This window comes from Centruroides sculpturatus, unplaced genomic scaffold (genome assembly GCF_000671375.1).
Source record: "Centruroides sculpturatus isolate CEXI.00-Female unplaced genomic scaffold, Cexi_2.0 scaffold2627, whole genome shotgun sequence".
NCBI classification, from domain to species: Eukaryota; Metazoa; Arthropoda; class Arachnida; order Scorpiones; family Buthidae; genus Centruroides; species Centruroides sculpturatus.
The window spans coordinates 1-13,578 of NW_019386715.1; the positions used below are offsets into that span (position 1 = coordinate 1).

General features: G+C 22.1%; 1 protein-coding gene across 1 annotated transcript in view; it reads left to right on the forward strand.

Moving 5' to 3' along the window:
• Positions 1 to 1,947: 1,947 nt before the first annotated feature.
• The window catches only part of LOC111615650 (pre-mRNA-splicing factor SLU7-like), a gene marked incomplete at its 3' end in the record, with an annotated part of 13,166 nt that continues 1,535 nt past the window's right edge, over positions 1,948 to 13,578 (forward strand). Inside the window, exon 1 of the mRNA XM_023357073.1 lies at positions 1,948 to 1,951. Coding sequence (XP_023212841.1) covers positions 1,948 to 1,951 — 4 coding nt within the window. The remainder of the gene's footprint in view (positions 1,952 to 13,578) is intronic.

Here is a 13,578-nt window from a genome sequence, read left to right on the forward strand (position 1 = left end):
AGGCCTATTAATGCAATACATTTTTATTTATTACGTTTTATCTTGGCATATTGTTTCTATTATATATTATTGATTGATATTATATATAACACGTAGCATAATACTTATTTGTATAATGTAGATGGAAAATTTTACTAGTGAAAATTAATTATGGAAACAAGAAATGCAGATTAATAAATATGTTTGAAGGAAACAAACAATAAAAGCAATGTATAATAAATATTTTTAAAAATATAAATTAATTTACAGAGTAAAAAATGAAGTTTCTAGTTTGTAAATTAATTACAGTTCAAATATAATTGCTTGTCATAAATAACATTTTTAAAGAATAATTCAAATTCATTAACTTTTTTTAAAAATAAATTTGTAATTTACAATGCATTCGAATAACTCAAAATAAAAATTATATAAATGAAAAATTGTTTAAAAATTAAATTAATAACGAAATTTCCTTCGTCATTACAGAAGATCTAGAATCGAGCAATCGTTCTACAGTATTGTAATTCATTGCCACTCATCTAGCAAGATATATGAAGCTTTTAGTTTGTCTTTCTGCATGGAATGTATTGATGTAATGAGAAATTGCTACAGATCAGCTGTCGTTCAAAATTGTCCATAAGCTGCAATGGTTAATAATAATCACTTACAATCCAAATATTTATCAGTAAACTTCTTAAACTTCTATTTAAAATGATAGTTAATGTTAATTACTTTATCGAAATTTAAAAAAAAAAAGTATATGAAATGAACTAAATTACATTTTTAAATCAATAAATAAACATGTATATAAAATTTAACTCACACTTTTACACGATTAAAATCGAAAAAAACATGAAAAGTTCGAGATTAAAAATTAAAAGATTAAAAAAAATAATGCTTGAAAGAAAATTTAATTTTTAAAAAATAATAATAATAAAAGAAAATTATATATTTGAATATAAAACTTGGCAGCGAAATTTATAGAAAAGAAGAAAAAGACAAAAAATTAGTTAGAAGAGTTTATACTTAAAAATTGAAGCTAAGAGAACAAGAACTAATCAAGGGAAGATGGATAGTGGGAAGAAAAAGAAAGAAAGTTAATAATGAAAAAGAATAATGGAAAACTGTTAATAGTGTTTCTCCATTATAAAGAAAAGATGATAAAATTTCTAGTTTAGTAATACTGCTACAAAATAATTATATAGAGTGCAAAACTTTTACGCCAATTTTCAGCAAACCTCATATTAAAATAGATTTTTGTTCCGATTCAAATTACAAATTTCTCTTAATATAGACTTTTTGCCACAATTTGTATTCAGATTATGTTTTGAATATTAAGAATGACTAATTTTTATTCCATTACGTGTATCATGTTTATTAAATTTGCATCCTTAATAATTATTCAAAAATGATTTAGATAAATTAAGAATCCATTAATATAAAGTCATAGATAATTATAATTTTTCATAAATTATATTATATCTAAACATGTCAACTGTTTTTTGATAGTAAAAGAACTAAACCTACAAGTAGCAATATTAGCAGATTTAGAAATTAGCCAGAGTGCCATGAAAAATGGATTTAATATTAATAAAACGTTCATAGCACTCAACGCTTCTATATCACGGCCTATAATTCATTTCTCTCAGCCAAACCAGAAGAGTTAGTTTATGTCTGTGGCGAAACGAGCTAATAAACACGCAATTAAGTGTATCGATTTATAATATTTTCATTAATCAACGCCTATTATAATTACCTCTATAATTAATCTAGTCAATCGATGATAGAAAACGTATTAAAATACCAACAAATATTTACATGAAAAATGGAGTTTAAACTCTCCATTTCACATAGCAAATTAATATCTAAATTATATTGCACATATGATTTTCCACTAATCGTATTTGAATTTTGTCTTGGGAGTGAAGAGCATAATAAACTATGTGGCCAACTTCAATTTTGCTCACGATGGGTAAGTTTCAGACGAAATGGATCTGCAGTATGACTGAGGATAAGAATAAAGTTTTGTCTCAGACTATTTATGAAAAAATCATGAGTTTCCGGGTCGGATTTAAATCCAGATTCTGACATCTTCCTTATCCTTATTCCCTACAGTCTGAATTTTTATAGTGATATTTTTCATAGCGGAATATACAGTTTTCACATAACATCAATTAGTATGTAGGGTAAGTTTTGTGCAAATTATTCAAAAATATATCATAATTTTCTATGATAAATTCATTGTAGTTTTGTATGTCAAGATAGAAATGTCATTTTTCAAAATTGGATCTAAGTTTCGAATAAATAAATGGATAAAGAAAAGATATTTATTATATAAACAAAGTTTTGTAGTTTGTTTGTGAAAATTTTCCCAAAATATCTACGTCTTATTTGTTTATTTCAGCTTTTATTAAATCTACACCAATCAAAAAGAACTGAACTTTTGAAAAATCTACATACATAAATCAGAGAAAATTCTTTTTATTTTTTATGAGTTTTTGTTAGATTATTTTTATAATCTGGATTCTCTTATTTTTTATGATTCATTTTGAACCATATTTTAAAAAAACCAATGACATGATATACACTTCTACTTTATTCCAAATATGATATATGTACTGAAATTAGCTTACAGATTATAATACAGCTTATAGAATACAAATAGTTTGTAATTATGATTTAGTGCAACAATAATCATTATTTTTAATGAAATTTAAAGAGTAAAATCAATATTTGAAATTAATTTCCCTGAAGTAAAACATGCAAACATTGATATATAAATATTTTTTTAATTAATTAAATAGCTTTTAATGTGAATTTAAATTTGTTCATATATATATATAATATATACATTTAAAAAATTGTGATAATAATTAAAATAATTTAAGCTATTTTTATAAATAATTTTTGTAATGTATATTGTACTGTATAATTAAATAATATATATACTTATATATCTTAGTTTATTATTATTTTTTTCAATTTTTTAAATAATTATTTTAAAATTAATTAATTTATTATTGGCAAATAACTTATTTTTATGGCTAATATTCTATAATTATGATAAAAATAACATTAAAATTACAACTTTTTCTTAAAGCGCCATCTGTTATCACTCCTAGTAATTAGCACACAAAAATTAAAGTATATTTTTCTGACAATGGGAAATATGAATTGTGTCACTACTATATATTTTGTTTCTGTTTCAATAGATTTCATAGCTTATAGAGCGTAGCATTCACTGCAATCTCTTAATATTCTCATACCTGAACAAAGGTCGAACGATTATTGGGATGACCAATGATTATAACAGTATAGTAAGCCAAAATAATTTATAAAATTGTTAAAAAGATATTTCAAAAGAATTATCTAAAAATGGGTAATGGGGTCTTTTATGACTTCTAATGCGGTCTGATAAAATATATAATGATAGGATATAATATAGAAATCAGTTTTAGGCACCTTCTTCCTTCATTTTACACATAAATTAACTAAAAAATGTGTTATGTTTATTGAGAAAGAAATTTAAAAAATCTATCTAAATATATATTTGTGCATATTTTCTGAATGTATATCTTTATGCAATCTGTAATGAAACGTGAGGTCTTGGAGATTCCTCTGAAATGAAATGAGATGTGGCGTTCTATTAAAGAAGGTTCCTCACCGCTGGAATAATCAATCCATTATTTTTTTTTTTCATATACGTCGAAGAAAGTCTTCAAAATCCTGTAAAATTATCTCAAAAACTGGATGCTTCTCCCTGTTTCGTCGCTTGTATTTTGATTCATACAGACAAAAATAAAAAAAGACAAAAGATAAAAACACAATATGATTTGTTGCTGTCGTTTTTATCAGAAAAGTTTTAAAATTTTTAACGATTAATATAAGATATACCCACATTGTCATTGTTTTGTCAAATCTTAATATAATATGAACGTGTTTCAAGCATCCTAAATTTAAAATATGTATAAAAGAAACAGACATTTGTTCAACTTTGACTAAATGAATATGAATTGTAATGTTAATGTATGTCGAAAAGAATTCTAAATGCAAAAAAAAACTGCCTAAATTTTCCCTCTTTCAGGTTCTACAACTAAATATGACTTCATGTTTCTAGAATGCATAGGCCTAAATAATAAAAATTTTTGAGTGAATTAAAATTTTGTTTTAAAAAATATAATTTAATATTTCAAACCAATTATTTTTAATATTATTTATTATAGTATAAAAAAATAATTTACTTTAATATTTTAAAAGTAATTTGTTATGACAGTGTGCACTATTTTAATATATTTATTAAACTTAACACATACATATATATGTAATATTTAGTTTTTATTATAAATTTACTCCAATGTACTATAATATATTATTATATTCGTAGACAATTTCGTGTTTTTATTTTATTCAATACGTTAAAGTTTATTAGTTCATTGCTTCATTGTTTCCTGAGAATAGTAAACCATAGAACTGCTTATCAATTTTTTAATATATTGATGCTAATGCTCCTTATAATAAAAAGTATATGAATAGTGTTTCATGGCCTCAGAAAGGTTGAGAACCCCTAGTAGAAGAGGTTTANAAATAGGAATAAAAATTCTTTATAAAAGTTTTCCAGAAAACAAATTACAAACTTTATCTCCAATAATAGATTTTGCAGATTAACCGATTAAATCATGTTATGTCGTTCATTAGCAATTAGGTATTTTCCCGAATTTTTTTAAGTCTAGCCTGACCTGCCTACCGAACATTTTTATCAATTCTCGGTCAATTTTCTATTTTTATCAATTTCCGGATCGAAATTCTGGCTATTCCCAAATGGATGACAACCTTACATACAAAACAATATCCAGTTCGAATACATTTCCCCGTGAGGCAGAAAGTATCATTTGAGAGGAAAAATGGAATAGGTCTAACAGTACGTTTTTATTTATACCCATTTGAAACTTTAACTTTTTTCATAACGAAACGTGGGTTATCGTAGGCTGATATTACAAGTTATAAATAATATTTAAGTGGGCTAATCTTAATAGCAGGCAAAGCTGTATATATATTTATATATTTATTTAAATATTATATATATATTACAAGTCGTTTGATTAATAAAAATGTGCTTATAAACTGTATTTACTATTCATACTTTAAAAACCAAAATAAAGAATTTTGACTTAAATTCTATGTAGGAAATTCTTATGTTTTTTTTAAATAAAATATAAATTCGAAAAATTTTTAATACTTGTAAAATAAAATATTTTGAAGAATATATTATAGAATTATAAGTTTCTAAGACTTTATTAAAAATTTAATCATTTGACCATTAGATGTAGAATCAAAGAATGTGGAAAGTTATGAAGTTGAATCAAACAAGTTTTTCCAGCTTTTTGTTAATTTATTTAGCGAAAAAGTGAAATTTTGTTTATTTCATCGAAATTTTTCTATTAATTTTTGAAATTTGTAGGTGTACAAAACTATTTTATATCGTATAATATAACCGCTTTCAAAAAGTTCTATTGATATTTCTCTAAATTTGATCTTTCATAACTGATTAATAAAATATTTTTAATTAAATTATGCAATAGAATTTAATTATTTAATTAATTTAATTTATTTATTATTTAGTTGAATATAGCAGAAAAAATAAGTACATGTTAGATTTTATTGGTTTTTATAATTTATTTGAACTTTCTAAATCGAAATATAAACAAGACAGTCTCTCTTTACTAACAAATATTCTGTGTAAACTATCAAAATTACATATGAGAAAAAAATTTAAAATTTAAATCGAAAATATATTAAAAAGTTTTTAATTTAAAATAACATTTAGGAGAAAAAATTTGATTCATATTAGATATTTTGTACCATATGTATTAAAATTTATTTCAAAATTAAAATTTTAATCTACAATAATTAAAATATCATGAATTTATTATAAGTAAAGCCGTTTAATTTATTAAAAATATGAGATTTAATATTCGAAAATTAATTTAAATATAATCTATGTTATCTCCCAAATTACTCCAAATGTCATTTAAATCAAGATAGCCATTTTAAATCATTTTATAAAGAATTTATTAGCTAATTTACTTATATATACATATATATTAAAAATTTATATCCATTTTATTCAAACTAATAATATTAATCATTAAGTTTTATATTTTCAGTCAATGGAATAAGTCAAACATCTTAAATTTGTTTTCTTCTTATTCGAATTAATTATATTTATATTTTGTATTTTTATACTTATTGTTTACCTTATAAGTTATTCAGTTTTCATAAATCTTATAAATACATTAATTTTCTTGTAAATATATTTAATACTTAACCAAAGGAATTGAAAAATTTAGCATAATATTATAAAATATTATAAATTTTAAGTTTAAAAAGTTATTTCTTAAATATAGTTTTTCTTGTAAGAAAATAGAAATAAATTAATAAAAAATTTTAAAATATAAGTCAACCATTTCTACTCGAATTTATAAATGGAAATATTATTCGCTTCGCTATTTCCCAAGTCACTACAGTTATAGAAAGCCATTAAATATTGAAAACTGCATTAAGAAATGTTAAAAGTCATCAAATATTTATGTTAATGTCGAAGGAAGAACAAATGACACCTGTTTCCTATCTTAACGATCATGAAATATAAATTTCTTACTATTATATATATAATTTAAAAGGTTTATATCTAAAATGAAAAAGCTGTTTAATGAAGAATGAAGTATTTAATTAGAAGATTTTTCTCGCATAACATATATTAAAAATCATATAATATGTTATTTTTCAGATAATATCCAATTCTTTAACGTTACATCTGCTTTGTTTAATATAATTTAGAGTTTAGGTAGACAATCAGACAGTTTAGAAAGCATTTCATACTTGTTGACTTATTTTCTTCAGATAAAAATATTAATTTAAAAAACTGATATTTATCACTCTACATTGGATGTGACCTATATATGTATATATAGCCTATATATATATATACGAATCGAAATGATTATTATTCATGAATTTTCAAAGTTAATCGGATATAAAATTTTTTTCGGAGCCAAACTCCATTGCAACATTTTTGAGATATGAAAATAAAATTTATAGGAGCATTGGTTTTGCCTTAATAGTACACACTCTTACGTCATTTTAACGTCATTCTTGTGCTTTTTTTTATAATGAGGAAGGATAAAATGACTTCAAATTGACGTAATAGTGTATATTATTCTGACGAAACGAATGCAACTTATAAATATTTCGATTTTAAATATTAACCTTAAAAAACTTAACTCAAAATTGCTAATTAATTCCTAAATTTTTTTAATAATGAAAAATTAATAATTTGATCTTCAATTTTTTATCATTTTTATTTTTAGGACACAGTAAATAATTATTTTTTTAGTTTTATGATAAAAATTATCTTTATGTTACATAACTTAGAATCTGACTTAATAGATCTGTATTTGATATTGTTATTTATGAGACTTTAACTTAAATTAAATATCGTGATACCTATAATTTAGAATTGATGAACGTCTTCACTTAAAGTTCTTTATTCTTAGAAATTTAATAGGTTTTTTTTATATATGTCAACTTTAAATCGATGATGCTATTTCAATTATGTTTTAATTATAAATAATGTACAATAATTTCAATTTATATTTATGTTACATAACTTAGAATCTGACTTAATAGATCTGTATTTGATATTGTTATTTATGAGACTTTAACTTAAATTAAATATCGTGATACCTATAATTTAGAATTGATGAACGTCTTCACTTAAAGTTCTTTATTCTTAGAAATTTAATAGGTTTTTTTTATATATGTCAACTTTAAATCGATGATGCTATTTCAATTATGTTTTAATTATAAATAATGTACAATAATTTCAATTTATATTTAAATAATATTAAAATTTAATTAATTTGTTTTTTACGTAAAGTTTCTTGCAAATTAAAATTAAAATAAAAAAATAATTGTGTTATATTGTTTGTTTTTTATTGTCTTCAAATTTATATTTTAAGGTCTTAAAGTACTATATTATTTTTCTAAGTGATAAAAAATTTTATCTAATTATTTTTAAATAAAATATCCTCAAGTTATTTCAATAATTATTAAAATTTTCAGTCTGTACAGTTAATATTTACTTAAAAATTTAAAAAGTTCTCTATTGATTTATTTAAACATTATACATTAAAATTAAATAATTTTTGAACTAAAATTAAATATTTGTTACCTAAATTATTCCAAATAATAAAAATATAACAAATATATACTTAATCTCTATTATTGAACATATTTGATTTTATTCAAAGCAAATTTAAATATTTGTTCAAATATGCATTTTTAAGAGGAAAATATTAACAAATAATTTAATGAGGAACTTCCAAAACACATTAAAATTTTAAATAAACAGCCAAAGAATCATTAAAATATTTTATATCTGCAGACTTCCTACTTTTAATGTTCTAACATGCATATATTCTATTTAACACATTCTTGATAATTAATAAATTATATAGAATTAAATTTATATTACTTATAAATTTACAGATTAGCTTATCAGAATTTGAAAACTGTAAAACTTTATCTAGATTTAATCTCAAGAGGAAGAAGTTATAATTTGTTAAACTTTAAATTTATTCTTATCAATATATAATAAGGCCTGTAGGCATTAAATGCATTAGATTACTATACAGTCTACTACACTCATGTAGAATATTACTACTATATAATAATAATAATAATACTTTTAAACTATCAGTTTAATCTTGAAGTCAGAAAATTAATTGTAAAGTATTAATTAATGAAGTAATTTTAATCATTTTAGTATCCATCTTTTAAATGAAATTAATTATTAACAATTCTTAACTTTCAACTATTCAAATTACTTTTGGGAAATGTTAGAAGATATTAAGTTTGTAGATTTGTTCTATAAGTGAAGATATTTACACTCGGAAAATTAAAATATGCAAATTAAAATCAATATAATGAGAATGAGAAGTAGAAAACTTGTATTTACTCTTGATATTACATTTGAAATTATGATGTAGATAATTACTAAATGTAAATACATAAATATATATATATATTTTTGTTATTATTATTTTTATTTTTATAAAATTTTGCGTTAGTCTTATATAGACACGAAATGTCAAAAGTTAATGTTAGTTGATATAAACTCCATAGGGAAGAGTGAACTGATAGTTTAATTTAAGAGATACTCTTATCATTCTCATGTGATAAATGTAATAATTCTCTTGCAGATAATCAAGCATCATACATTATCAAATTATCATCGCTTGTAATTTTTAAAATGTTGGAAAATATTTTAAGTAAGAATAAAACTTTGTAATTTAGATTAAAATAATTTCGAGTTATTTTTAGCAATATTTTTGCTATTTTAAGTTTCCTTTGAGAGTTTTGAAACGTTCTCATTTAAAATTTAATAAATAAAATATTATATAAAATTAAAAGTATATATAGACATTTATTTTCTTACGTCTTTGTTTACTTTTATATATATATATAGCCTATATATAATTAAAGTATTAATAAATGTGTAATCTAACTCGATAGTTAGATAGGTTATGCATTAATTATAAGGTTAATTAACACATTAGTAGAAATTAGATTAATTTTCTATTATTATAATAAGTAAATAATTAGTCTAGATAAATTCCTAAAATTTGCATAAGCATAATTTTACATAATATCATTAAAATAACATTTATAGAAAATTATCAATTTCTTCAAAATGGAACTAATTTAAAATAGAAAAGGAGTTATTTTATGCATTATACAATACACATGAATAATGTAAAGAGACTTGGAGACTTTAAAATGTAAATATCACAAAATTCAGTGCAGACTATCCATTTCTGTCGTGTTTGTTATGCATTTGCTGGACTGTTATTCTCAGAAACTTTTAAGTAAAACCAAAGTTTTATATACTGTTTGTATAAAATAGACTATGTGAATTTTTAATACAAATTATCCTTCCATTACATTGGGTTTTGTATTTCATTGCATTTTCCGAATAAAATCTTCCAAAAATACATTTGAGATCAGTAATACAAAATTTAACATATTTAAAATGTACAGACATTTGAAAAATATGTTAAAATTTAATATTAATGTTAACTAAACACAATTTTTGAGTTTTATAGTAAAATTTTTAGATGCCATGTTTGGATAAAAAGGTTTAAAAAGTTGACATACCTAAATAAAATAGTTAGGTTTTTTTAAATAAAAATAACTACTTCGTGAATTTATTTATTTTTAATGATTTTAAAAGTTTTTCTCTTATGAAATTTAAATTTTGACAACTTATAACTTTTTAACTGATAGTGAAAAGTCGTAAAATTCTCCTGTGGTACATAAATATAGTAGACCTATAGGGGTATTGAGTTTTTATGCACTTAATAGACCGAAAGGGACAAAAAGAATCGTTTCTCCTCGAATAAAACTTTTTTATCTGTCTAAAAGGACAAGGAAGATAAGCATCCTCTTATCGTCACTGTTCAAACTCGTCAGATGGTACGATAACAACTACAGATTGACTTCTTAATTCAACTCAGACAAAAACAGAAGTCGAAACTGTCAGATAGAAAAAGGCTTTTGACATTTTCTTTTCTACCCAGGATTTCTTTCTTATTTTATCACATCGAATTTACTCTACACATCTTTTATTATTAAATGAAATTTAGGTAAAAAGCACATTTATTGAATCATATCTATTTGTGGTTACGTGAACAAATAAAGAGCAGAAAATGTAATATGAGAAAATCTGATTTAAATGTTCCTTCATACAATTGTAAAGTAACAAAAATTTGAAAAATAAGTGTTAACAAAATGTCAAACTAAAGAAAAAAACTAATTTAAATTATCCATAGAAGGATTTGAGTAATTAAATCTTAAAAAAATTAAAATACGACAATGGTAAACAACAATTAGAATTGTTTAAATTGGCGTTTTAGATAGTTTAAAATCGAATTTAAAAATAAATAAATCAATCAAAACTGATTTAAATTATCTTTAACAGAATTTAAAGAAGAAAGAAATCAGTGTGTTAAAATTTAATGAGAAGAATGAATAAATGTAATTTGCATCGTCTTTTAAAAATTTGACTACAAAAAAAATTTAAAAGAATTAAAATTTAATAATGTAAAAACAAAAAAGGCAAATGAATTAAAATTTAACAAAGGAAGAGAAAAAACAATGGGTCTGATTTAAGTTGTCATTAACATAATATGAAGAATAAATTAAATAATTAATATTTAATAAAGAAAAGAATTAAACGAAATGTTAAACCGTCAGTAGTATAGCAATTAAGAAATAGAATAATTAAAATTTAATAAAAAAAATTATACTGTTTATCAAATAAATTAAAGAAGATCCGATGCAGAGATAAAATTCGGTATCTACAAATTCTTTAGAATGTTTTTGTGCTAACAAAAAGTAAATATTAATTGAATTTAAATGTTAACGGTTTACAGTAAAGTCAAGACCCGTAATTTTTATTTTATTTTATTTTAAACCTAAAGTAGCAAAATAATTAATGATATTTAATCAACGACTGTAGAATCGGTTGCTAATTGACTACCCAATAAATTAACGTGTAATGATAGAAGATGACAGATTGGAATTAGTAAACGAATCTAATTAAACGTGTCTTAAAATCTTACATTAAACCTGATATTACGATGTTGATAAGGTAATTTTTATTACCGATATGAAATTTAAATATTTAAAAGTCGTTTACATTAAAATTCACAAGAAGTTTACACTCCAAATACATGAAAAAAATCTAATAACGTATAATGAAAAGTTAACTTAAAAATATGCAGTATCAGGACCAAGATCAACAAGAAATTTCCATTATTAGCTATGAATAAATTAATATAGATAACTTATAGATTATAAAGTATAATTTGACTAGAATCTATTAATTCTCTTTAATAAATAATTGAATATGTGCTTTAGTCGATGATAAGCAAAGTATTATCATTCATATTTTACATTTACATCAGAAAAGAGTCAATCTGTTGCATTCTCTATTGTGTTTCGTATACAATAGAACATTGAGTAAATATTCATTTAAAATAGGCTAGACGTATATTTCATCTTTACAATAACAACTTTAAACAATAAAAAAGTGATCTCCATCTCTCATTTTAATCAAACTTCGCATATAATGTATATAAATAACACTAATGATAGTATCTTTTGATGTTACTATTGTATTAATTACAAATAATCCGATTATTACGTTAATTCTGAGAACTTGTATATCTGAATTTGTAAGTGTTATTATTATTATTTGGAAGTGTTATTATTTGTATTATTTTTATATTTTTATCTAGTATCTACTGGGTTTTCTTCCTTCTATCTATTACTTCTAACTTTGCTCATATTCCAGATTCTTCGACTTCATCAGCTGCATTTTTCTCTTTATCTCACGTTGGCAATTTTTCAGAATTTCATACAGTATTTATCATCTTTTCATTTATCTGTTAGTTTTGTTTGATTAATTTTTAATCTTTCCTAAAATGGGAATTTTTTTTTATTAAACTGCTATGTTTAAAATTTTACTGTTTGCTCTTTGTTTGATATTCTTTGTTTGATTATTAATTTCTCATTCTTTGTTTGATATTTAATTTCTCATCAAAAACACCGTGGAAAAATACTGAAAAAAATTATTTTTAATAAACTAATGTCACTTTTAAGTTACTAAATTACAAATGTAAATCATTTTTAATAACTTAAAACTATGTATTTTCTTAACCAAGAATCTACTATTATATATTTTAAAAATATGTTTGAACTTTTATTGAAAGGTTATTGAACTTTTGAAGATTTCATTAGATTTGAATTATTAAATTTACCCTGTTATTATTATTCTAGAATTTAATTTCCATTATAATTTTTTTTAAATCTTTATATTGTATTTTTATTCGTCTTTACTTACTGAAATACCTATTTTATCAGCATAAACTAAGTACAAGTTTGATCCATCTTATGTATTATTTAATATATTTTTTTAAAAGTTTTCAGAAAAATGATGCAAGAGAAGAATTTCTATATTATCCATTAATCTTAAACTCATTGCTTATATTATACTTAGCTATCTTTGTTATAAAAAAACAAACCCATAAGCCTCATCGCAACATTAAACATATAGATTTGTTATACACATAGACTAGAAATCAAGCCAGTTGATGGTTCGAAAAGACATTGATGATCGTTTTCTTATTACTGTTCTTGATATTTTTAAAGTGTATCTAAGTTTGAGAATAAGAAAAAGTTTAAAAGATTATTAAAGCTGCACTTCAAGTAAGTGAGATAAGGAATCAATTTATAATAATAATGAATTGTTTCGAATTTGAAAAATAGTTTAAATTGATGTTTGTTTTACGTCTATCTTTCTTTTCTTTTTAATTAGCAATGATTGGAGATATTTTTATTGCTTTTTCCTCTTAACTTTTCATTTATTTTCGAAAAATAAACTAAACATATTTTATTTATATTATTATTAATATTTACAGTAGAATCTGTCTAAAATTTAAAAATAATTCAGTAATAGAAAGCCATTAAATATTGAAA